The sequence below is a fragment of the Aedes aegypti genome, chromosome 2 (assembly GCF_002204515.2).
Source record: "Aedes aegypti strain LVP_AGWG chromosome 2, AaegL5.0 Primary Assembly, whole genome shotgun sequence".
NCBI lineage: Eukaryota > Metazoa > Arthropoda > Insecta > Diptera > Culicidae > Aedes > Aedes aegypti.
The window spans coordinates 379,080,087-379,107,786 of NC_035108.1; the positions used below are offsets into that span (position 1 = coordinate 379,080,087).

A 27,700-nucleotide genomic window follows, 5' to 3' on the forward strand; every position below is an offset into this window, starting at 1 on the left:
CTAGGTATTCCATCAGAAAGGTATCAACAAATTTCAAAAAGATTTTTCCTCCAGGGATTCCACTGATATTTACTCAGAGGATTAAACAAAGCATTTCTGTGAATGTCTACAGGTTGAATCCCTGGAAGGTTTTTTTTTGGAAAAAATCATGGAACATTTATTTATTTATTTATCGTGAAATCCGTGCAGGAATTTCCCAAGAAATCCCTGTAGAAATTCCCAGATATTTCCCTGGAGAAATTCCTTAATCAATCTCTGGAAGAAACTAAAAAGCAATTCTTGAAGGAGTTCCTAAAGGATTCTCTAATTCCTGATGAATTCCGAGGAAAAAATCCTTCAAGAAATACTGGAAGGAAATGGTGGATACATTCCTTTAGGAATCTCCGGAGAAATTTCTGGTAGACTCTTGAATTAATACCTTAAAAAATTCCAGATCGAATGCCTCGTAGGGTCCCTTTAGGATACAAGGAAGAATCTTCGAAGAAAACACTAAAAGAATCCTGAGAATAACCTGGGGGAACCTCTCAAAAAATTGCAAGCGAAATCTCTAAAAGACTTCATGGTGGTATCCAGTGTAGGATGTTTTTTGAATTATTCTGCAGTAATCCTTAAAGAATCGCCAAAGGCTTCCTGGTGTAATACCTGGATGAATCCTTGGAGAAATTCTGTGATTCTCTGTAGGAGTTCCTGGAGTAAATATCTGGATGTATTTCTGTAGGAATTTAGGAAGAAATTTTCAGCGAAAGTCATGAAGGAATCCTTGAAGTAATCCCTGGAAGAATGTTGGATTAATCGCTGAAGTATTTGATGGAGGTATTCCGAGGGAAATCAGTAGAAGAATCACTGGCAGATTTTTGGTTGCAATTTGGTTCATTTTTCCTCTGTCATCAAAATATTTGTCCGCAAAGATAATCTAAGCATTAGATAAAATTGTAGGTTAAGATATTTGCGTGGGTTATGACCCCGTGGTGCTCCCCAAAACAATTTGGAAATATCTCTGAAATCAGAGGACATAAAAATTTTAGTCATAACAAATTCTTCAATTTCAGGTAACTTTTCAAAATATGATGCATACATATCTTGCAACAAATAAATTTTCGCAAATAAGTTTTGTTTTTGAATAAGAACTAAGACGTAAAAAGAGTAAAATATTCTTCAGAAGACCCCTTGCATAATGGAGTTAATAAAATCTAAATGGTTTTATTAAAATTATTAATTACAATATAAATGGTTATTATTAATTACAATACAATAAAAAATAAATATAATAAATATTATTATTATTAGTAATTTTCAGATAAATACTTGGGTGAAAACATATATTGACTGAAAGGTTTTTTTGCCAATCGACCATTTTTCCATGTGTATATCGTGTGGCAGGCACGCCTTCAGATATTCATCTGAGAATTCGTGATGAAATTATTAGATTTTTTCGAAACAAAATAATAGAAGACTACTTTAATTACTACGGGGACAGATGGCCTTAGCGGTGAACTCACAGCTATTCAGCAGAACCAAGCTGTGGATCGTGGGTTCGAATCGCGCCGATCGAAAAAAAATTTCAGCTCGAAAACTTTCTCCTGTTACCAGTGAATCAGTGACATTTGGTCGAATGACATTTCGTAGAATTGATGTTTCGTAGAATGGCCATTTCATCGAATGGACATTTGGTCGAAATTAAACAGACTGCAAGAAGAAAGATGAAATTTTGAAAGAATAATAAATTAAACATTGTTCAATATTCCAATAACTGAGCGATGTAAATATTTAGGCGGTTTTGTTTCCAAAATAAATATGATATTTTGAAAGAATAATAAATTTAACATCATTTAACGTTGAGCAATAAAAAACACAATTATTTTAAAACTTCTACAAAATATAAAATAAAGGGCTCCGTTCTAAAAAGGCTGAAGAATAGCAACATCTTTGAGAATAATTTATCCTATACAAACACTAGTACACATGCTAGGATCATTGTAAAGCGTGAACTATCATGTAGAGATAGATTCGTCATTGACTTCTGATGAAAAATATGTTTGCCCAAAATAAATCGTATCAGTTAAACCAATTGATTTTTCAATTAACCATTACAAAATAATTTTTCGATGAAATGTTCTAAAGCGATTCGCCCAAATGTCCCTTCGACTAAATGAACTTTCGACCAAACGTCATTCAACCAAATATCTTTCGACGATATGTCCCTAAGCCGCACCAGAGATGTTTCTTGTTAATTTCTTGTTGAGGTAATCTTTCAAAAATTTCAGAAGGTTTGGCGAGAAGTGCCCTCAGGGTGCCATATACAAATTGCTTTACGCTAAAGTTGATTAAAACTTAAAGTATAAAATATACAAACAGAGAAAAGAAAGTAGGTCAACAAGATTAGCTGAATGTTTCATTCCTGTTAGTATCTAACGCAAGAAAGAATAAGAAGATCACGATATTCTTCCATACAGATTGAAATTGGGACATCTCAGAGCTATGTTGATATGCACTCTAGCAATTTTGCACAAGCACTCTTCCATGTGGTATCGATAGCTTTGTATTCTCTTCCCGTGTGGCGTTATGTAATTCTATACTCAGCCGCCCGTATGAAGTTTCACACCTTTCGCTAACGGCAGCCAAATTAACAAGCGTTTAAAGAAGGAAAACACTATGTATTTTTGAAAGGTAAAATAAAATTGACAATTTTCACTTAACATCTCAAAAATTCCAATTAAAATTCGAAAAACGACAATGGAAAAATAAAACCTAACAAACTGGCCACTGTAAGTGAGTAGAGAGTAGAAACTGTTTCCTTTTTATTGAATGTAAAATGCTATCATCGTTTTCAAAATTTCTAAATTTTAGATACTATGTATTGTTTGCAGATTTTTTTAATTTTATAACTGCTTATTTATGTTCAGTTATTGCTTGTTCCGATTTTTTTATTGGTTGTTTAGCGTTAGCGTAGTTATGCCGATGTTTTAATTGGCTGTTTTTGGATAAACTAGAGTTGGCTACCACTTCCTAGGGCATGATAATATTTTCCTCTTTCACTACCAGAGAGGCTATTTCCCATGCTATGAAACACTCACTAAAAATGCCATCAAAGACCGAGAACATTGTGAGCACCACAGAGTGATTGAGAGTGGGCCAGTGGCTAATAAAACCTAGTTTTGCTTATGCCCTGATTTGCAAATATAATTCCATTAAATGGAGTGTCGCTCCTAGGGAACCGGGGAGCCGGTCTGTCTGCGAGGGTGCAGCTCAGTATCTGCAAACTGAAACAGATGACGATGTCGTAGTATGTGAACAGTGAATAATGAAAGGAAAATTATATACGTCTTTTCTTTATTTCTTGATGCCGATGAGAGCAAAAACAAAACGTCAAGTGATACTAATGGAATAACTTTTTCTGATATGAAACCCGGATTGATGGGCTGCTGGGCTGTTCCTCTCCGGTTTCAGCTGATAGTATACTTTTTGCTGTTCATTGAAGCGTAGACAGACGTTGAATAAATGGCACTGGCGTTGGCCTTGTAACTAATTAAGTGTCAGTAGAAAGTAAGACTTATTGTATGATAGGCTTGTCGTTTCTTCGGAATGCAGTCTGTTGAGGTATCAAAAGTTGATAATTTGTTAATTTCTACATTGCAAGCATTGCATATGTACGTGCTTAGAAATTAATTGTTCAAATTAAGTTCAGCATAATTAAGCATCCGCATCCACCCCGAAAAATTTTCCCCATTTCGATGGGCCACTGTCATGCATTACAAGCATATTGCCCAAACACCGATTAAGTGCCTCTCATTCGTCAACACGTTCACTTTCAAGACCACACGCTGTACCATGCACCCATTAGTAGGCATTTCCTTCCTCTATCTCAGTCTCAGAGTTTTCAGACTATTTTAGTTTGCGGAGCACTGTTTGAAATTAAATGGTTGCGTGCTTTTTATTTGTCTAGAAGAGCAAAACCATTATAACTTATGATTTATTGTATTCAATCAAATTTGTTTCACGTAAAAGTTGATGAGTGGTCAAATATCCATGACGAAATCCGAACTGTTCATTGACAAAAATTAAATTTCCGTTGATGTGGACCATCATCTGTTAAAAATGACCTTTCAAAAAGTTTACTGATGGAGGAAAGCAAGCCAATTGATAGCTAGAAGCTTCTGCAGAATTTTAGTCCGGTTTTGAAATTGGTAAAAATTTGGCATTTTTCCATTTGTTAGGAAAATTGGAGTCTTGTTTAAAATTTCTTAAAAACATATCGTTGAGCACCTGCCAAGGCTTCGCGGAGCACCAAGTGCTCCTTGGAGCACGATCTGAGAACCTCTGCTCAACCGCCACCACCATCGCCATCACCATTCTCAAAATCGGCTTCGGAACACTTTCGTACCTAATCCCACCCTAGAGCCGTAAGACGATTAGAAAACAAACTTGTTATGCAAATTTATCGAAAGTTATGACTTCTTTCCTAGCGACGACGCCGGATCGCTCCGTATTTGTATACGATTAGGTAGGCATTCGCTTTCGGAGAGTGTTGGTATCGGTGTGAGCCGTTTAGAATTGTGTTCATGCTGTTTCGAGGTTGAACCGAACACGTTGGAGATTACCCCTTCGCATATGGTGACCGCTGGGTTAACTACTGCTGGAATACCTTGGCAGGTGTTAGGTGATGATGATGGTGATGACGTGATCAGCTGTCCTATACTGTTCTGGTAATATCAAGGTGAAATCTGCTGGAAGTGGTGTATCTGCTGGTGATGCTGTATGCTTCGCTTTTGAGGTTTGTTTATTTGGATAGTCAAAATAACTTGAAATCAATGGATAGTTTTTTATATCAATTTTGACCTCCAAAATATCATCTCTGAGTGTAAATCCTGGAGAAACTTCATATGGAATCCCTGGTCAAATTTAATGAGAAAATATGGACTTAGTATTCCCTGCGATTACTGGAAAAATCGCCGTGGAATTCGTGAAATTTTCAGGATTTACTGTTTATATAATTTAGCAGGATTTCTTGGTATCATTCCATGAAGCTTTTTTTTCATCTCAAGAATGAACCTTAGTGAATTTTACATAAGAGAGAGTCCAAGAGACCCTAGACTAAAGTCCTTCCATTGAAAACAGAAACTCATGATTTATACCGATCCTGAAATTACCTGTGCTCACGATTGATATCATTTTTACATTACAAACTTTCACAAAAATGTGACGCGAATTGATGTGTGAATTGTCCCAGTCTTCCACAAACCCAGATGCAAAAAATAGGCTTCTGTTAAAAGTTCATGTAAACAATCTCGAATGAATGATAAGACCGCGTGAAGAAAATTTGCTAAAGTGTTTAGCAAATTTGCGGTAACCTACTTCAAGCGCAGATAATCCAAATTCTACTATACGATGGGCAGAACTACGATACAACGTTGCATAGTTCGCAACTCATCATGCCAGCTATATATATGTCTACAGGTTTGCACTCTCTCTCTGCTACACCCTCGCCATGCAACGAAAAGATCAACCTCTCGGTGTCACATTTTCCCCCCATCCCATCAACGTCTACAACAATGTCGAAATGGAATGGGCGGGAGATCTATCCACCCACTCCTGAAAAGAGCGCGCTTCTGGCCGGGAGAGTGAGAATCGGAAACTGGAGCAGGGCTTGGGCCTCTATCTATAGAAAACCCATAACAGACAAGCTCTTTTGCCTCGCCAGACTTTTTCCTATTGTGTGGAGGCTATTATCCGAGTGTATACACAAACACACAATATATTTGCACGGGAAAGAATATAGGCCCTGGGGCAGCTGACTGTGCAAATGGTTAGACGTCGGTGAACTCCACCCGCACACATTAACTAACCGGTAGACCCCGAAGATGGGTGTTTGGAAGTATGGAAGATTTTTTTGTCGCTCTCGGAATTACGATATGGTCGATCTAGAATTAATTTTTCTATGGTGAGTGTTCCCGGTAAAGTAGGTTTCGATATTGATATTTGAGGATAGAATTACACGGATGAGTAAACAAAGCCAAAAACCGCACGAGTGTACGATTTTTGGAGGAAAATGATCGGGAAGCAGTGTTGCCGTCCGCCAGGAAAGAAAACTCAGGGACTTCACGCCATGCCGTCTAGAAACTAGAGGATATTTTTAAAGAATCCAAGGGTAAAATCATGGAGAATGTTCTAAATCATGTTTGGAAAACGTTGGATGAATTTTGGAAGGTATTCTTCAACGAATTACGTGATCAATTTTCAAATATGTCTTCGTGAAAATGTTTGGAAAAACAACTGGGGGATATTTTTTTTTAATTTCTGTGGAAGCTTTCGAATCATCCCAAAACAAAAAACGAACGAAGTAAACCTAATAATCTTATTTCCCGGGAAGTCCAATCTCGGGGAAATTGGAAACCCTATCCTATAGGAATATAGATATGGGATTTGTCAAAAAGGAACTTTTCAAGGTGTTTCAGGCCATTCCATCTAAAAACTAGATTATTTTTTAAAGAATCCAGGGGTAAAATCATGGAGAAAGTCCTAATACATGTTTGAAAAACGTTGAATGAATTTAGGAAAATATTCTTCAACGAATTACGCAATTAATTTTCAGAAAAGTGTCCGTAGAAATGTTCCGAAGAACAACTGAAGAATATTTAAAAAAAATATTCTGTGGTAGCTCTAGATTAACCCCTCTACCGGCAGCTTCATTTTTTACCGCAAAATAAATATTCAAATCGTTATTACTTTTTTGTTTTTCAATATTTTTGCACCATTTTTTCACAAGTTCTCAAACAACTCTTCTAATTTAGGAATCCGTGTCGATATTAATCATTGGTGATATGATTTTGAAGATATTCCGATGTTCCTTGGGGGGCCGACGTTTTCCATATAAATTGTGGGCTATATAATGCCAGGTAATGAGGAGCTACTCTGAAAAAAATCATTCAAATCAATTAAGAATTCTTGGAGATATATAAAAATTACGATAGGATGTTTTTTAAAATTTTTAAGATTTTTATTTGGCCAGCGTGGTTACAGAAACCTAAATGCTCATTACTTAAAGACAGCTGCACCAAATTGCTTCATTTTTTCAAAACATACTCAAATTAATGTATTGTTCCAAAGAGTGAATGTCCAAACACGATTAAAATTCTGTAACCTGAGAAACAACAGTGAGTTCTAGGTTACGCGTCGGTCCCCCAAGGAATTTTGGAATATCTTCAAAACCAGATGACCAATGATCAATATTGACACAGATCCTAAAACTAGAAGAGTTTTTTTTTGAGAACTTGTGAAAAAAATGATGCAAAAATATCGAAAAACAAAAAAGTTATAAGGATTTGAATATTTATTTTGCGGTAAAAAATGAAGCTACCGGTAGAGGGGATAATTAAAAAAAACTAACGAAGTAAACCTTATAAAAGAAATTAAAATAGATATTATTTTTGAGGCATGCAAAACTTTAGTAATCGAATGCATTACAGTAATAAAATTTTTGAATAAATTCCTGAAGAGACTCCAGGGCAGCTTCATAAACCTATAATTGTCTAATGTGTTAATAAGCAGAAGAATTCTCGTAAAATTCATGTACAAATTCCCTATTGATTTTTTGATGGAATTGTATATTTCCCATATAACTTTGAAAACTTCATAGAGATGTTCTGAGGCTTGTAATTTGGAAGGGATTATATAGCAATATTAGGAGGAATCTTTAAATGAATGTTTTAAGGAATCTTAGGAATCTGCGAAATGTTTCTAGATCAAAACTATAGTTTCAGATGTCAATTATGAAAGAATCCCTGATGAAAATCAAATAAACTTTTAACATATTCTCAGTAACATATTTTGGTAGAATGTTTTAGATGCGTTTCATTAGGACTCTACTGGAAGAAATCCATTAAAAGTAATGTTTATATAAATATCCAAAGGATATATAAGATTGGATGGAAATAAGAGAATATTCTTGAAAAAATCATTTAATAATCCCTTAAAAACTCAACAAATGTTTAACATAATTCGTAGAAGAATCCCAAATGTTATTATTGAAGGAACTAATGTGGAAATACCAGAAGTTTGTTGGAAAATTCCTGGAGGAATCTGTAATAGAATTCTTAGAACTTTTTGAGATCCATAAAAAAATCCTGAGAAAATGCCTGGAAATTTTCATTGAAAAACTCCTTGTGCCTTCAAAATTCATATTGATTATATTCTAGTGATGCACTGAATATTATTTTTCGGACAGAGAGTCGGTGTTTCTATAGAAAAAAATCTATTTATCAATCCTTTTCCGACTTATAACCGACCGACAATCATTCAAGGCATTTTTTTTCGTAAAATCGGTTCGATACAATGTTATCGTCTTAACCGAAACATGGCTTCGACAAGATATCGCCGATAGCGAAATATCTTCTGAATATAGCATCTTCAGATGCGACTGTAGAGCGGCAACAAGCGAGTTTTCGAGGGGTGTATTAATACTAGTCACTAGACCTCATTTTCCTAACCTGCAGTAGCAGTTTGACGAAGACATCAATGATCATTTAACGACGAATGCTTCTACCAAGCAAGATGTTGTTTAGACCGAATCTTTTCCCACTAGTGATCCCATTCAGTTGAACTCTATAAGCAACTCTAATGGTTGAATCCTACTTAGACTTGCTATATGCAAGCACTCCTGACTACATTGAACTCATCGAGCCACTTTTCCACCTGATAAAAATGAACGAACATCACAAATCGTTTAAGACTTGATACACGGTACACTTCACCATATTTGGTAACCTCCCAATGGATGTGACGGCCTTCGACTTCAAGCGATATGATCTACTTCGCAACGAACTCTACTCAATCGATTGGACCCATCAACTCAGCTTTTTTCAAAACGTTTGAGATTCTTCTCCAGCCACCTTCCACCATCTTCCATTATAAGACGTCAACTTGCCGAATTTAGAACTCGCGCTGCCTACTAATCAACCTGTAGACGCTTTCCATCAAGGGCACAAAGCTGCAACGCGTTTCCATATTTGATTTGCTCTCAAATCGCATTGATTGTTCAGCTTAACAGTCTCAATATAAATGTCCCTTCTCGCACCCTTCGAAACCATAACACATTGGTTCTCTTAGTTAGTAGGACGACCTACGGATTTAATAATCCAATGTATGTTTGTATTCGTGCTTTTAACACTATATTTCATCTGTTTGACTATGATATAAGCAATTTACTACAATAGATCAAATATTGGTCGCAGTGGTTTATGTTCCGAACAGAAAAAAAAAATGATATAAGCAAACATAGGCCAAGGCCGAAGACGAAGAATAAAAAAATAAATATAGATATCCGGTCGATTATTCGGTACAATACAAGTACATTCCAGAAATATTTCAGACTTAGAAAATAGATGGATTCCTTAAAATTTTTGGATGAATTCATTCAATTGGGATCATTGGATTTTGGAGAACAATCTCTAGAAGAATCATTAGAAAAATTCTTTCTGAATATATTTCTAGATAGCACTCTTCTTTGAAGAATTTCAAAAGAAATTCATGGCGAAATTGCTGAAAATAATCCTAAAAATGTAGGTTTATGGATTACTGCAAGAAAGCCTAAATTACTTCCTTGAACTGTTTTAAGAAAAAAAGGTTAAAAAATTGTCTGAGGAATGCGGTATTTGTGGTAAAGTGGATGTCAAAAAGAATTGCAGTGAAAAATCTCAAAATAATTGCTGGACAATTTGACCAATTTGTAATTTGAGAAATTTGTTTTGAATTTTTTAGGTCCTTACAGGGCTAGAGTGGTACCATAAACGTAAATGCTTGTTACTAATGATGCTGCCGGTAGAGGGGTAATCGTTTATTAAAAAGCTTTACTCCTGTTTTTTCCACACAAATTTAAAAATCAAATAAAATATCAATATGAAGGCAAAGAAATATGTGCGGAAATAAACAAAATACTTGGCATTGCATGGTGCAAGAACATTTCAATAGAATTGGAGTCTCCAGCAACACTGTCCTCTTCTGTGCGTGTAAACCGTAAACAAACGCCCATATGGCTGGCTGGAACTGAACGCGAAATTCAAGAACGTAGGCCCACGAGAATATGATGTTCGTGAGCAGCAAAATTGAATGCGAATGAAGTGCTCTTTTGTACCACAACAGGAAATTCGCCCATTGATGTATACGAGCAACAACAAACAGTTGAGATTTTCGTTGGCTGGTTGGCGAGGTGGATTGTTGTTCTATCGTTGATAAAAATCACATAAATGCTCAACCAGAGTTTACAGCAAATCACCGCGACCGGAAAAGATTCAGGCAAAATACTCTGTTCTCAGAGCTATAGAGTTATTATCAGCGCTAGCAAACGGCAACTGCAATCGGTGCAGCTGCCTCATCGCGTCGTAGCACCTCATGCATACTGATAATAAGCTGCAAATGCAGCTAGAAAGCTTACAACGTAATCGGGAAGCTGAAACCCCAGAAGTTGCTCGTACGTGCACGAAAATAAATAAAATATGTAGGTCTTGAGGTGTAAGGTAAAATAAAATTAAAAGAAAAATAACATAATACATACAAGTGAAGCAGATTCACGTACAACCTGCGAGATGTTCTCCCTCAGCTGTGCTGCCATTCCGGGCTTATTGAGCCCGCGGGTAAACTTTCTTTCTGCCATTATGCTGAGCGTTCGAGAAGCGCTCCTTTCGCTTTCATTCACCTTTTTTTTGTTTTTAATTACCGATCACCGCCGCCTGAACCCACAATATTTTGTTGATTGATCACCACCGTTGTACACTTTCGTAACTCTCCGTAGCTATTGGATCACTCAGCCACCGTTGATATTCACGTGAAAGCAGGTTGTCGTCTCACTTGCCACTTGACTATTCTTCGTTGTCTTCTTCTCACTATCACTGGATTTTCGATTTTCCTCCCCGTTTCACTTACAGACTGACGACGACAGAGATCGACGACCGTTGTCGCGCATTACATAGAACAGGACCATCACAAACCATCTCACTACTACCAAAAAACGAGAGCATCAAAGCATCTTCACAGTACGGTAGAACATGCTTCTGGTGCTTGGGCGTAGCCAGGTTTTTCCATAAGGAGGTCGCAGAGTTGGCGAACGACCTCAAACGTTCATTCACTAATTTCACTCAAAAATAATCATTATACACAATCTCTACTCTATTTAAGAATAAAACGATTTAATTACTTGAGGTCTCGTTTTTCAGCAATATATTGACACCAGATATTGACACGGGATCAAGGATTTATAGGGTCCCCGATAGCCGTAGTAAAAAACGCGCAGCTATTCAGCTAGTCCAAGTTGAGGGTCGTGGGTTTGAATCACACTGGTCGAGAATTTATTCGAGTTAGATGTTCGTCCAAGAACTCTTCCGAGTCATATATTAATAGATTTTTTTACAGAAATAACTCCCAAATTTCTCCTAGCATACTTCAAATAGTTTTTTGAAGAATTCCTCCAAGGAAAAAGATGAAAATTTTTACAGGAATTTATTTTTACATTCCTGTAAAGACTTCTCTAGAATTTATGTGAAATTTAAACACAAATTATTTATTGCATACCTAATTACAATAATGCCTCTAATATTCCTCCATAAATTATATCCTCGAAAGATTCGCCGAATGTTTTCTAAGAAATTCTGATGCAGAAATTTGTGGACTCCAAACAGTAAAATTTTATAAATTTTTCGTTGGCGTGATGGTACTTTTAGAGGTATTCCGTTCGATTTTGGCAACATGTCTTAAAATTTCATGTTGAAAATCGAAAGATATCAAAACGAATCGCTTTTATTTATTAAAACTTCCATCATAGCAATCATCAGCATCACGAATTTAATTTACCTATTTGAATATCATAAGCCCCAGAAAGGGCCACAGACGCATTGAAATTAATAGGATAGGCGACTGAGCCATGATTCTTTTTGTTCATATATTTCTGTGAACTCCAGAGATGATTTATTTACATTGACCAATGAATAAAAAAAATAACTAGATGCCTTTTTCGACCTACAAGTAATCTGTGACAATTTTCGGATTTTCATACAAAGTAGGTCTAAAACGTATGCGACTCATTCAACATTACAACATAAGTGCTGGGTTAAAAAATTGGTGCTCTTCCCCTAATCACAATATATCTGTTAATTCGTCTACAGGACAAACTTTAGAATAGTAAAAAAATTATGCCAAAATCGAACGGTTAAGTAGCCTAAATCGAAGCATGTCAAAATTAAACCGTTTCAAAAACAAACCGTGTCATAATCGAACGGGAAACTGTAAATGATAAAAAAATATTAAAATATGAGGAACTTCTAATGATACTCTTGGATTAATTTCCAAAGAAACTCTTGAAGATTTCCATCATCTCTGTAAAAATATTTGAAGAAATGAAAGTTTCCGAAGTCGATATTCTTGTATCTTGTTGAGGAACTTTTTGAGTAATCTTCAAGATATCCAGGTTTAGTTTATTGGAGATGTTTGAGATGGAATTTTAAACAATATACCTTGAGTTAATTATAGATTAGTGCAAGTAGGAATGCCTTAAAAACAGGGAAAGTTCCTAAATAATTTCCAACTATCTACTAAGGTATTCTACAAGAAGAGAAGCCAGAATAGAATTCCTGGAGAAATTACTAGGAGAGTATTATTATTCATAAATTTTTACATTATATGGAAATCATAGATGCAAACTGAATGCCATTTCTGGAATAATCTCAAAAATGTTCTTGAACGAGTTCGCAGATGTATCCCTGAACAATGTTTTTATTATTCCTATGTTGCATTACAAAAAGTTTTTGAAATGATCCTTGAAGGAGTTGATTAGATTAATCAGAATTCTGTGAGTGCTATCAAGATCGTTTTCTCTTGAGGAAGCCGTTCAACTGTGTGAAGAAAATATGGTCAGACTTTCCAAGGAATAAAATAAAAAAATATGGTAGAGTAACTCCCAATGGTTAGGAAAAGCGTAATTTTTTGTGCTATTTTCGGTCAGTTTGAGATGAAATGAATGAAAGAATTTCATAAAAAAGCAGATGAATTCCCGAAATTGTTGTTTTAGACGTACACTTGAAGGAATCCCTAAAAAATCCCAGCATGATCTTTGTTTAAAATTCAGAAACAACTAATGCAGTTATTCCTTATTCCTCGTATTTTTAAAGTATTTCGGTCAGGATCCCATTAATACATTCATAAAAGGATCATAGGAAAAGTCTAGAAATATTTATGAGAACCAAGTAAACTACCAAGTAAAATTTTCGGGGTAAATTCTGGATTTGATTAAATTTCTTGAAGAATCTAAAGTAAAATAACTAGAGGATATCCTAAAGAACATGTATATATTTAAAGATAAATTAGCATATGCTTGGCTTTAAGCTTTAAGTTTCGTATGAAATTTCGACAAAGTCCTAGCCTGATCCATTCGAATGATTTCTGGTACACGATATGTCTGAACTTGTCTGGTACACGGTGTGTTTGAATGTCAATTTATTAAAATCGAATGTACATCGGATTTCTTTTCGCTTGAGTGAAATATTTTGATTGTATTCCATATATTGGTTTAGACATAATGTATGGTAATATCTTTGGAAGAAGTCTGATTGTTTAGTGGGCTCTAAAATCTATTTAAAACGTCGATTTTGACGCATTTTCTAATATGAGTTATATAGAGACAATCTTTGGGGGTTGACAACGTCGAAATATCTGAATGAATTCTTTGGAGATATTTGACAGATGTCTGATTTTAAATCGAACTCTAAGAATTATCATGTTTGTCACGACTATCGTAAAAAACAGGCAAATATTTGTTATTGATTGTTCAGAGCGGACAACAACCCCCTCTCCTATCCTCCTTGGCTACGCCCATGTTATGACGCTTTTGTCGCGGCAGTGCTCTTCTCCCAGAACAAGGATCTTCGCACACTGGCGCATCCGTCTTCTCGGTATGTGTGTGCGTCCACTCTTCTTCCTCTATCAAACCAGACGGCAGCGGATGCATACACACAGGGGTAACACACATTTTAGCTATTAGCCAGCAGATGCTCTTCTATGACTGATATCATTCATCACACCTCAATCCATTCTGACAGCGGGTTAACCCGTGAGAATGAAAATCTAAAATTCTATCTGCTAATCGCACATTTGGTTTTACGAACTTCTCTTCAGACATCACTTTCTCCCCGCAGACCAGAACGACCACTCATCGCCCAGCACACACTATCACACAAAGTAGTGTTCTTTCCACACTCGCGGCGCTTCGGATTAATCTCAAGTGTCTACGCCCCAGAAACAGATGACTATCAGACGAATAATCGCCAGGATCGTCATTAAATATCCCCATTTACATCAATGCTTATCAGAATGGCAGCAAAAGACACAATTTTTACGCGAACTCGACGACAAACAACGAGACGACGTCTAATACAATCCAATCGTCCGAGTGAACTGCTGCGGCGGACTTCATTATGCTGCTGGGTTTGTGTTGCGTTGTTGTTGGGCTCTCTGCTGCGGCCCACTCTCGCTCGGCTCGAAAACAGACAGCGCAGCGCCGCGCTCATTACGGAGACGCACACACGCCCGCTGCTCGCTCGGTGGGTGATCCTCGCGCGTGGAACCGATCGGTGGCGGGTGGTATTCATTCACCGGTTGGGAGGTGGGTTGCTCACTACCACGCTGTGTGAGATTGGTGTTTTGTTTTGGTTCACGATTTTCCCTCCCCTCACTCGATGGCTGGATGATGGTGATGTGTTTGGGTACTCAATTCGTTCGATGTTGGCTGACTAGAGCGGATTCATTCAACATGCGCACCACGTGAGTCGCATGAAGTTTGAAATGAAAATGATCGTGAATGGAACAGTGGACGTATGATAATCACACTGCTACCAAGCATTTCCATCCAATCTGAAGGAAGTATTTCAGCTGCATCTTTTCAAATGGCCAAATTACGTTTGTAAACAAAGGTGTCTCAACCCGCGAAGGAGAATATTTCTGTCCAACCACGTTTTTAATCGCTTATAGTGATAATGAAATATTTTCTGATATATAGTGTGAGTTAAGAGATATTATTGAAATGTTCATAACAATTTACAATGATTATCATTCACGATCAAATTACTTGTTATAGTGTTACATATTTATTTTTGCTATCAATTTAATTTTTTTTGAGAATCAAAATGAATTACATTCTGATTTATCAATCAGGCAAGATTTTTTAAAATACGTAATGTTTGTTTTTTATTCAAATGAACAATTGGTATGATTGGTATGATGGTATAATAGGCCATTAGAAACCGGATTTAAGTGGTTTATTAAATTGTATGTTTTCCCAAATTTCCCAGTAAATCTTCAACTAGATCTTAAGTTAATACTACATTATTGGCGATTGTCTCTCAAAACTCTGAGCAATTGTATTGAGCAACAAGATTGGTGATAATTCTCAGTACGGACAGCAATTTTTTTTATGGCGAAAATAATTTAACCGGAATAACTTTGTTGTTTTTCAAAACTCTCTGCAGATTTTTTTTTTGAGGAAAAATAAAAGATTCTTCGTGTTTTTGGCTCGATTTTCAAAATTGGTCATATAGGGAAAGCAGTATAATTTGAACCTCTATATATTTTGGACTCTCATCAGGATCCTTTAAGGATTCTTCATAACAAACCAATCACTTCTTCTTCTTCTTCTTCTTTCTGGCGTTACGTCCTAACTGAGACAAAGCCTGCTTCTCAGCTTAGTGTTCTTATGAGCACTTCCACAGTTATTAACTGAGAGCTTTCTATGCCAATTGACCATTTTTGCATGTGTATATCGTGTGGCAGGTACGAAGATACTCTATGCCCTGGGAAGTCGAGAAAATTTCCAACCCGAAAAGATCCTCGACCGGTGGGATTCGAACCCACGACCCTCAGCTTGGTCTTGCTGAATAGCTGCGCGTTTACCGCTACGGCTATCTGGGCCCCAACAAACCAATCACAATCCTCTGAATATTCTCATCACAAGCAACCGAAAGTTTAGATAAAAGGGCATGATCAGAAGGCTTAAGCAGCTCGCTTTTTAAGTAATTTACTCAACTTCAGTTCACATAAAGTTTGTTTAAGTTGCTTAAAAATAATGCTGTGTACCATTAAGTAGGGAGAAAGCTGGACTCGAACTTGTTCTGAACTTTGTAGAAGTTTATGAGTGCATGAGCTACTTCTTCGAGAATCGAGTTCAAAATCTACCTGAAGTGAACTTTCGTGTTCACTGCTTAAGTAAAATTTGAACTTTTGGTTGCATGGGGTCACAATCCTAGGAGGATTCTCATCAGAATCCTCTCAGGATTCATAACAGAAACTACTCAGGATTCTTATCAGATTGCTCTCAGGAATTTCATTAAATCCCTCCCAGGATTTCATCGGCATTAATGCCGAATTCCCATCAGAATCGTTCCAGGAATCTTTCCAGAATCGATCCAGGATTCTTATTTTAATATTTACAGGATACAAATATAGATTTTTTCGGGGTTCTCATCATAGCGCTTTCAATTTTTTCATCAGAATATTTCCATTGTTTTTATTAGAATCTATCCAGGATTATCATCACACTTCTTTTAAGATTGTTATTGGACTCCTTCCAATATTCTTCACGATATGGTTCCAGAGTCCTCAACAGAGTCTTTCCAAAATTCTCAACAGAATCCTTCCAAGATTTTTATATATTTATCTACAATTCATCCAGAATCCTGTCAATATTCTCAACAGTATCCTACCAGGATTATTTGCATCAGAATCCTTTGAGGATTTTAATCGAAATCCTTCCAGCATTCTATCCGAAATCAGAGTTCTTCTTAAGTTTTCATTAGAGTTCTTCAGTGGCGTAACTATACTTTTAAGGGGGCCGGTACGGAGGTAAATTTGGGGGCCCCTCATATTGAGGCCTTTCATAGCCGAATGGTTAGAGTCCGCGGTTACAAAGCAAAGCCATGCTGAAGGTGTCTGGGTTCGATTTCCGGTCGGTCCAGGATCTTTTCGTAATGGAAATTTCCTTGACTTCCCTGGGCATAGAGTATAATCGTACCTGCCACACGATATACGAATGCGAAAATGGCAACTTAGGCAAAGAAAGCTCTCAGTTAATAACTGTGGAAGTGCTCATAAGAACACTAAGCTGAGAGGCAGGCTCTATCCCAGTGACGACGTTATTGCCAAGAAGAAGAAGATCATATTGAGGTTTGGAAATTTAGGGGTATCTCTGATAGTGCGGGTAAATAAGATAGTGTGGGACCCGCAACATACTGAACGAAATAACATAAACTATGTTAACCCCTCTACCGGCAGCTTTATTTTTACTGCAACAATAATATTCAAACCTTGATAACTATTTTTTCATAAGTTCTCAAAAAAACACTCTTCTAGTTTAAAAATTTATATTCATTGGTGATCTGATTTTAAAGATATTCAGATTTTCCGGGGGGGGGGGGGGGGGGGTAGTACCAGACACATGAATGCTCATAACTCAAAGACGGTTGCACCAAATAGCTTCATTTTTTCACAAAATACTATCATTAGCATATTGTTTCGAAAAATGAATATCCGAATACGATAACAATTCTGTAGCCTGAGATTTTTACGTGGGATATAGCTACGCGTCGATTCCCCAAAAAATTTTGAAATATCTCAAAATCCAGTTGACAAAAGAACAATATTGACACAGATTCTAAAACTAGAAGAGTTTTTTGAGGGGCTAATGAGTTAAGCAAAACAAATATCAAAGTAAAAAGTATACGTATGACACTTTATAACAGAGCTGTTTTTGTTCGAATCGAGAGCATTTGAGGCTTTATATTTAAATATTGTAAATTGATGAGATTTTACTATTTTAGAAACGCTTAAAAACAATCCTACCACGATCACTATTTGAACTACTATGATTAAGTCATAATGAATTCGTCACTAATTCTTGATAACCTAGTTATATTAGATCCAGAATTTCTTCTCAAACCTCTTAGCGAAAAGCACTTTTACAATTTTTGTAATCAAAGCATAAATTTTCATATAACGTAAAACGCCTAGAAGTCTACAACTCTGTGAAGCATATACACAGAATTCTTTCGGTTTTGTTCGAAATATACTCACTAAAAATCTAAAAACGAAAAATGTGAAAATATTCGCATTATCTTCCAAAAAAACTATCAAAGTTATCCCTTTTTACGGTACTTTCAACATTTTTTCGAAAACATTTGGCAGAAAATTTCATGATAAAAAGTTCAAAAACAATTCTGCCCATTGGCGTAGGAATAGGGGCCTGGCCCCCTCCAGAATCATCCAGGCCCCCCTACAGAATTTTTGATGACAAAAAATAAATAAAACAAAAACGATTTAAGATGACGCAAAATCTTCTGAAATTATGTACATGACTCTTGTTATTAACGAAAAATCGCTTCAGTAGTTACGTTATGTAATGTTGTACAACTATATTGAGAAAACCTCGTTTACGTTACACAGCATCAGCGCGGCTGTTCTGCTTTTGGTTATCGTGCGACAATCGAAAACTTAACCGTACGGCTGTCGATCGATTGATTACTTTAGAACCAGTTTCTTGTTAAATGCGAGAAGCGCAATTTTTCGACATGTCCTTTGCAAAAAATACCGTGGTACCAGAAAGCGTCAATATCCTGGAAATTTGATTCCCAAAATTCATTTTTTTTCTGCATAATCCAAATAATGCTGTTTCAGCATAAAGCAGCACATTCACTGCATTCTGATTTATCATGTTTTTTCATTATACCCCGCTCGAGGTGTCCGGTGATAATGATTTCCCTTATGAGAATTCACTAAAAATATCCATACGTTAACACCAGAAAACAAATAATTGAAAAAACAGACACAAATTTTGTCACAAAATTACTAAAAATACTACTACGAAAATTAAGGTTTAACTTTCAAGGAATTTCGGCATGAAAAGTTTTCCATCAGATTAATGGCTAAAAACAATGTAACAAAATCGGCCATAATGTTACTCAAGCAATAAATGCTTTCTTGATTTTGATACAATGTTCGAAGTATTCGCATGATTAAATTTATTGCTCAAACTATATTATTTCAAGAGAACTCATTGTTTCAAAAATTATTCGATTAATGTCCAAAAGATTTGTAGCAAATTGTATTCAAATAACTTTTCGATATTATTCATAGAATTTTGGTATTATCAAATTCCTCAAGGAATATTGAAGGGTGGCTTTAGAACTTTTGCAAATCTCATGGAAATTAGTCAAATAATATTGTGGGACTTGTTCATACCTTCAAAGCGAATTCCTCCTGGTGGACATCCATTCATTTCATTTCATTTCATTTTTATTTTCCATAAACATAAGACATAGTCTTTTCTGTTAAGCGTAGATTAATAGTATGAGATGACACATTAAAAAAAAACTTTCTACGAAAATTAATATCTATTCATGATTAAAGAATTGTAAACATGTTTTCTTAAACCCTAAGGATGAATTCGCATTTTGAATATGCGATGGTAAATTAGCGTTAGCGTTAGCGTTAGCGTAGTTACGGTATACTTCGTAGATTGGATACTAGCAACATTCATGTTTCTTTTTAATAATCTCATCCTGACTACTTTCAGGAACAAGGCAGGGGAGTGTACCTTGTTCAAATCATAAACAAGAATACTAAAAGCATGAATATCACTATTCCCGGCCACGCCCATCTTTACCGTAACTTGGGATAGGGGAAAGAAATGTTGATGTAGCACTTATTTAATGAGAGGCCACCGACTCAGCGACACCCTCATAAGTGCTACGGAGTTGGAAGTTGGGGAAGGTATATTGTCAGGATTCGCCTAGAAAGCTGGCGATAGACCATAAACATTGGTTGTTTAAGTGTTTTCAATTTAATCTTTTGAATGCCAGCAATCAAAAGAGCAAACAATAGTTTATTTATAGTATAAATTGTATTTCGCGAAATGCTTGTCGATTGTGCAGTAATATGCGATGGTAAATTATTCCATAAAGATATACCTCTAACTAGGAGTGAACTGACATAGTGAGAAGTTCTTACGCGCGTTATAACAAATTGTTTACCTCGTACGCTTCTCAAAGGAATCAATTTTGAGAATAAACTATAAGATTGGGAAAAACTAGGAGATTGAGTTCGTATTATGTTATGTAACAATAAAATAGATCTAACTGAAGGAAATTTGTCAAAAGGACAACCGATCAAAGCATTCTGTAGCGGAGTAACATGCGAGTAGCGATTTAGATTGTAGACAAATCGAATACAGCAATTCAGTGCAACTTTCAATCGATCCATTGTAGTTCTGGATACCTGCACAGTTCGAACGAAACGTGTAAATTTCTGAGACATATGATGCACATAACTGGAGCGTGGAATATCATGGATATTTACATTATATGTCATGTAAACTTCAATTATATGTCATGTAATCCAGCAGGATCCTGTGTGGTTACATGACATATAACACATTTTTACATGAGTTCAGACTTAAATTTACATGACATCATGTTTACATCGCATAAATTAAGTTTACGTGAAGTGTAATCTTCATTATTTTTAACTGTGTGAGTCATAATAAAGTCGCAAGTTATGAAATGTGGGAATATTAAGCTTTTGAACAATCGAAGTTTCGTAGCCGAACTCAAAAAATATGCGTTTGATCTAAGAGTACATAAAGCAGCATAAACTTTCCCACACTGGTGTAGAATGAAACTATCCCATTCGAAATTTTGTTGAACGATGATTCCCAGACTCGTTACAACATCAGAGTACAAAATTCGATTACAATTCAACACTATTTCTGATTTTTCCACCATCCTCTTAAAACGGCTGATGTAACAAGCCTGAGTTTTACGTGCATTTAGAATTAAATCTCCACAGCCCAATCCAAAATTCTTTGCAAATTATTGTTTATCAATTCTGCATCAGCGTCAGTAGTAAGCCCTGAGCAATTAAAGTACACTTGTACGTCGTCTGCAAAAAGGTGATACATCATCAATACATCACAAGTTGCGTCAAATTCTTCTTTGCTTTTTTCTAGAAATTTTGCTTTAAATCCCCGGTTGATTCATGAATTGGAAAGAAAATTGTTTTTGAAACATCTCCTGCCTTCGAATCTTCAAAAGAAATTTGTTGAAATACCCCAGGAAAACTTTTGCTTCCAAAGTTAGCACAGCGGAAAAGTAATTTTTAGACAAACATGTAGCAAAATAACTGGGAAGGAGGAAAGGATATTTTAAGATATTCATAAAGAATTTTTTATTGATCTTTCCTAAAACACTTCCTTTGAAATAATTTTACCAATAATTGTCTGATTCCAAATTCGCATATTTTTGTGCGATACGAGGCCGGAATTGCTAGAGGTAGAATTCTAGAAAACCAGAAGTCAAGGAAGGATAGATTTCAAGGATAATTTCTAAAGATGATTCTGATGGAATCTTAAAAAAGGTAAATTGTAGGAGTTTTGAAAAATTTCAGAATTTTTTAACGTATGGTTCCTGATTTCTGAAAGTTCATTGGGACAACAAAACAAAATTTTAAAGTAATGCACTATACTTTAAAAATTTGTTGCTATATTTCCGGCAATATTTTCGCGTTTTACTTCTACTGTACTACAAAATAATCGATAATAGACTATTCAAGTTAGTTTGTTTGATATTTCTAAAGGTAGGAAAAAATTGTTTTTTCCTACATCAATATATTCACAATATAGTATCATGACACTTCGGAGTTCATACAAAATATTTTCTAAGATTTTGATTTTATTTTACTTTCAGTAAAACATCCATGCGTTTTAACACCTATATTTTTTATTATAAAAGACGATTATGAATTTTACGACAGGAATGTAGTAAATTTTTCCGAATTAAATGTCAGCTGCAATTATTGAAAAAAATACCTACAAAGTTCTTTCAAACCTTTTTTGTATGTGTTTCTCTAGAAATCTGATATGGAGTGATTCGTAAAGGAATTTGTAAAGCAATTCCTAAAAGTATTGAGATTATCAGGGAGTAGTTTTCGAACCAAAATATGGAGAGTAGAGTGGTTCAAAAAACCGTTTTTGCTCCACACCGCTTATTCGATTCAAGTTCAAATTCTGAGTGTCCTCCCCAAATTTGAGCTCATTCGGATGAAAACTGAGATTGCACAAGCCCTTTAAAGTTTGTATGGGAATTACTATGGGAAAAGCAAGCAATTAGTTCAATCGGTCATAGTGTTTGCCCATGTGACCTTAGGGATTAGAACTACGTCAATACTGTGAGATACAATAATCAGCTACAACTTTGCCGAAGACTGTTTCCAAATAGGACGCCTCAGTAATTAGTTATTGATTTTTGTTTGAGTTGTAAAACTTTGGCTATAATAATTGGGCTGTTCTGCAGGCATCACTGGATATATGCAGTAAAACATAGTAGCCGTGATTTGTGCGGGCTATCTTCGCGCCAAATGCAGCAATGTTGCCTGTTCAGAAGTTAAATGAGCACTGTTGAAGAATTTGTGACTGGATAAAAATCAATAACTAATTACTGAGACGTCCGATTTGAAAACGGTCTACGGCAAAGTTGTAGCTGATGAATGTATTTCACAGTATCAACAAAGTTCCAATCTCTAAGAGCACATGGGCAAACATTATGACCGGTTGAATGAATTTCTTGCTTTTCCTATAGTAATTCCCATACAAACTTTAAAGGGCTTGTGCAGTCTCAGTTTTCAACCAAATGAGCTAAAATTTTGGGAGGACACTCAGAATTTGATCTTGAATCGAATGAGCGGTGTGGAACAAAAACGATTTTTTGAACCACTCTAATGGAGAATGGATAAATTTTTCAATGTTATTTATGAAAGAATCATGAGCTTACCAATAAAAAAATGGAATTATTTCTAAAACCTTAAAAAATACTTGATGGAATTTCAGGAGAATTTTTTTAATAAGTTCAAGAATAAATTGCAAAATCTTAGTAAATCGATGAAAATATTTTTCAAAAAAATTCCTTCAAGAATTTTTGGAGGCTTTTCTTTTGGGAATTTCGTTAGTGCGGTTTGAAGAAAAAAAAATCTCTGGAAAGTACTTAGATGAATCTCTGGTATTTTGTACGGGAGAATCTTAGGGAAACAATAATTTAATTCTCAAAGACATCCCTGAACAAATTACTCGGAAAATTTTTTCGTGGAAGAGTTTTTGAAAGAACAGTTCAACGGTTTCCACTAGGAACTTTATAAGAATGTTAGATTTTTAAAACATTTCTTTTTTAAGCAAAGCAAAGAAAATAAAACAAAAATGTTGCTCCTTGATTTTATAGAAATATAAAGAATGCAGGTAGATCTGCGTTGACAATAAATTGCCTTTTCAATCTTGGCAAAATTTAAAAAAAAAATATTTTGTCCAACGTTTCGGTCCGTTTGGGACCTTTTTCAGATACTCAATTTTAACAGTTCCAAATAGAAAAGTTTTGATATTTTTTATTGTGATTTTTTCAAACAGAACTGTAGAGCTTCAAATGCAAACTGTTCTGAAGAATTCGTGGAATGAATCCTTGCTTGGTGATCTTGAAGACATTTTTGGTGATTTTTCTGTACTATTTTTTTTTGGATAAATACTCAGTAATTGAATAAAATCTTAAACAAATTAATAATGAGCAACTGGAGGACACTTTAAACTAACAGTATATATAATAAGTACGTAGAGGACCTTCCAGGAGAAATAATAAAAAGAATTTCTAATGCATTTCTGGCCGAATTCTTCAAGAGATTGTTAAAGCAATGCGATACAGATTCTTCTAGAATTTTTCTGGTGAGATCAGAAAGTCTGGGAATGATTTCTGTGGAAAGCCCAGGACGAATTTCGTGACCAGTTTTCACGAAGAGTTCTTGAGGAAAGCACTGAAAATTTTGATAGTGTCGTAACATTACTTTTTCGTCACTTTCCAAAACACAATAGATAATAGATAGTAAAACAAACTTTTTTGTATGTTTTGTTTTGCTTGTACCCATGGCTTTGGCTCATTCATTCTTCTTGGTCTTGAAAATATCTCAAACGTTGCAATCTAAACTAAAATGCATACTTTTAGCCTTTTACTCATGTATATACCTTTGAGAAGATCTAGCATTTCTAAAATTAATTACAATAAGAATGGTTTAGATCGTAAGGAAATATGTGCATTTTCGAGATTTTTGGAGACCTATTCGATTTGATTGGAAATCAGAATTAATGAATTAAATATTTATGAATTCAAAGCCGTAAATAAACTCAACATCTTCAAAATAGGTATCTGAGCCTACTAAAGTGTCTACATCAGGGCCGCGTTCTATAAAAAAAACTCGGTTCTCTCATGCATGCAATCGATTGAACAACTTACAAAACAAATATTTGTAAAGGCCCCTAAAATGTGGGGGTCCAAAGATATGGTCGCCACCAGGCCTCTCGACCTACTCTTAAACCAGCCTTAAAGTTAAAATAAGCGTTAATTACCCATACAGCCCCAGTACATCGCTGATCGAAGTTCCCTCCAAAACATATACTTGCCATGTACATTTTCTTCTTGGGATCTTACAAATTGCCAGTTTCTTTGTCGAAACTTTAATTCTAGGAGAAATCCGCACTGCAATTTTGGGGCCCCTAGAAGATCGGAGCTCGGTGCGGACCGTACCCACCGCACCCCCTAGCTACGCTACTGGAGTTCCTTCCAGGGCTGACATAAATTAATTTCCAGAATTTCTAGGATTCTCATCAGGAACATTGCAAAAATCTCGTCTGAAATCAGGATTTTATCACAGTTCTCGCAGGATATTCGGAAATATTCTTCCAGGATTCTCATTAGACAATATCCAAGATTCGCATCAGAATCCTACCAAGATTTTCAATAGAATCTTACCAGTATTGTCACCAGATACTGTTCATGATTTTCATTAGAAACCTTTTGCTGACGATACCCACAAATATAATTTGTTTTGTCTTGTCTGGATGAAAAGTTTCTTGACGATAACTTAAGAAGATCAGTAGTTCATCCAAAATATACCATGGGTCTTAAAAATATTGTTCGGAAATTGCTGTTAATCATATGATGGTTAAGTTAAATTATACTGTAAATCATTGGAACTAGGAATTATTAATCAAGATCTTGTCCGGAAATTCATCAAAAATCTCTTTCATAAACTTCAAGGTATAGTGTCTGATTAAACACGTAATAAGGCTGATACAGATATTAATATTCTTTTATGTCACCCTTAGAAAAGTCAAAAATTTTGGAGGGAAGGAAAAAAAGATTCATTATTTTCTTGATTTTTGTAAGATATTTAAAGTTTTTAAAGCTAAAAAACAGGTAAAATAATTAAAAAAAAAAAAAAAAAAAAATAAAAAATAAAAAAAATTCAAATATATTCTTATCTTTTAATTTTTTTCCTAATTTATTTGTATCTCCCCTCCCTCTCCTCAACCTTCCAAGTGGTCTCGGACATAAAAAAAATTAATATTTGTATCAGCCTAAATGATGAGAAAAGAAATAATAATAGAACAAACAATAAAATAAAATGCAAACATTATATTCTTACGTTGCAAAATAATGAATTTCACTATGATACAAACCTGTTTTGAGTTTACTTTAGATTCGACCGATAAATGGTTACTCAAATGAACAAAGTGGCCAAGAATCGTTTGCAGGTACTTGAATACTTCAATATGATGTCTGAAAATAGATTCAAGAATTATGATGAATCACAAGCATTACGCTAGCGTCTGATGTCTGATATTTTGGAATAAGAAGCACTTCAACACGTCGCACATTGTGGACAAACATGAGCTCAGTAGCTTTCAAAAAACATCACGCCAAGAACAGGATCCAGCTCAATATTCAGAATTATACAAATAATGATCTTTAGTGTCTATTTAGTCAGCGTTTTACAACCTATGGGTAATGCTTCTGCTAAAGAGATATTCAATATATTCTTGATTAAGGTTCCCTTTTATTTAAGAGTGTGCTTATAAATTCTTATTGAAAAACAGAGTCAATATTGAACACAAGTTATTTCGACTCAATTTCATTCGGTTGATAGAAGAATTATCTCAAATTCACATTTCAATGAAAAATCGACCATCTTAAAGCCTAACTTCAAAAGTTACTTGAAAAATTGTTACGTTGGACTTATACATTCTTGATAAATTCTACCCAAAACAACGATATGTATGATTTCTAACGAAAGAAAGTGAACTATTTAATTATACATTATATTTTCCACGGCATACATTTGAAGTTTTTGAAATTTTCTAACATAAACTTATTCTATTAAAAAAAATAATTAAGAAATAACAAAATTCAGCAAAAGTTGAGCTACGATTAGTCGATATTCCCATGTCGATACATTTTCGTCGACATTTCTTATTGGAAGCAAAGTAATTCTCACCATATTTTGCTGTCAAAATCGTAGAGATTTCTAGTCTCTCTGGTGTTGTTAGTATGCACATGTTCGATTGCACCAACATCACTTTACTCAATGGTTGAAAACAAATATCATTGAGCAGTTTTTTGAAGCTCATGGCATAAGTTATATTCATACAATAAAATTACATCAGTGTTCGTAAAATCACGTTTCGAATGCCTCAAGGGAGAGCACTGAGCTCATCGAGAGCTCTCTCTCTCGAGCGAGCATTACAAACAGCCGTCAAGTCCCACAACAAACGGTAATCGGAACCACAGAGCGGAAGACGCAGCTGTCAGTCTCTCCGCCCTTTCGTCCGTCACATCGTATGGCTCTTCTACCGTCAGCGAGCTCGTACGACTGCAATGTAGTGTGAAAAATTCCGTACCGCGAGTGAGATCGGTGTGGAATATTATTTTTACGGCAATCTTGCCGTATCGCAGTCGTTCGTCGGTTCGCGTGTGGTTTGTGGATTCAAGATTTTCGTATAAAATCGACTGAATCCCTTGCGTGACGTGCCGGGATTTACGCAGCGAAGCCATCATCTACCAGAGAAACGAGACTTCCTGACAGCTTTGTCAGCAGTGAGGTTTGTTTTTCCGCATTCGGGGCTCCTGGAAGCAGCAATAGGCAGTCAGTGGACAAGACTAGGGCTTCTCTGTTGCTGCATTATGGCCGTGTGTAGCAGAACAAGCGGCGGTGTACATTTTTGCGTTGTAATCACAAAGAAGCAACCAAACTGGTTCCACCCGTATATCCGTCGTCATCATCATCTGCCTATGGGGAGCTTCGATGTTGTATTGCCTACAACTGTCGGCGGAAAGTGACATTTTTTTTCTTCAAGTCTATTTTCGAAATGTAGGAAAATTTAGTTCACGTATGTGAATCTTGCGCATCGCAGCGCACTGATCTTTATCGCGGGAGTCGTCAACGACCAACATCAGTGGTACGCGCAAAGGTTCCCAACTTGTGAACCACGGCTCGATATGTTTTTTCGATGATCAAAATACAGTATGATTCATTGGTTTGGGGGTTGAAGAGAAGCAACCAAAAATCGGTAATTGAATCTGTCAGAGCATTCAAAACAATGCTAAGACAGAATTAAACACAAAAATTTGCAGTTCCTTCGATGAAAATCAATATCATACACATATTAAACTATCAATAAATTTTAGGTCCTTAAGATGGTCCAATAGACGAACTGAAACGTCAGCGATGAATGTTAATAATTCAAGGCAGTTCATTAGACTGAAAGCAGAAACTCGAGAAGCAATAACAAAGATTGAACCCAATAAGACGA

The 27,700-nt window shown here is 35.7% G+C and overlaps 2 protein-coding genes across 8 annotated transcripts in view; one reads left to right on the plus strand and one right to left on the minus strand.

The window, feature by feature from the left end:
- The window catches only part of LOC5565314 (dedicator of cytokinesis protein 9), a 301,107-nt gene extending 286,654 nt beyond the window's left edge, over positions 1 to 14,453 (minus strand). For 2 of the 6 annotated variants that reach the window (XM_021846837.1, XM_021846833.1), the window contains exons 1-2: positions 14,145 to 14,453; positions 10,547 to 10,989 (exon numbers count right to left, since the gene is read on the minus strand). In XM_021846837.1, coding sequence (XP_021702529.1) covers positions 10,547 to 10,645 — 99 coding nt within the window. In that variant the 5' untranslated portion in view covers positions 10,646 to 10,989; positions 14,145 to 14,453. The remainder of the gene's footprint in view (positions 1 to 10,546; positions 10,990 to 14,144) is intronic. The other 4 variants (XM_021846836.1, XM_021846835.1, XM_021846834.1 and 1 more) reach the window with 4 other exon arrangements.
- Positions 1 to 27,700, plus strand: part of LOC5565323 (protein phosphatase 1L) — a 112,519-nt gene that overhangs the window by 56,635 nt on the left and 28,184 nt on the right. The window contains exon 1 of one of the 2 annotated variants that reach the window (XM_001649601.2): positions 26,665 to 26,989. The exons of the other annotated variant lie outside the window; for it this stretch is intronic. The gene's annotated coding sequence lies outside the window, so the exon portion shown is untranslated. Of the gene's footprint in view, positions 1 to 26,664; positions 26,990 to 27,700 lie in introns of those variants that run through there. 2 annotated transcript variants of the gene reach the window in all.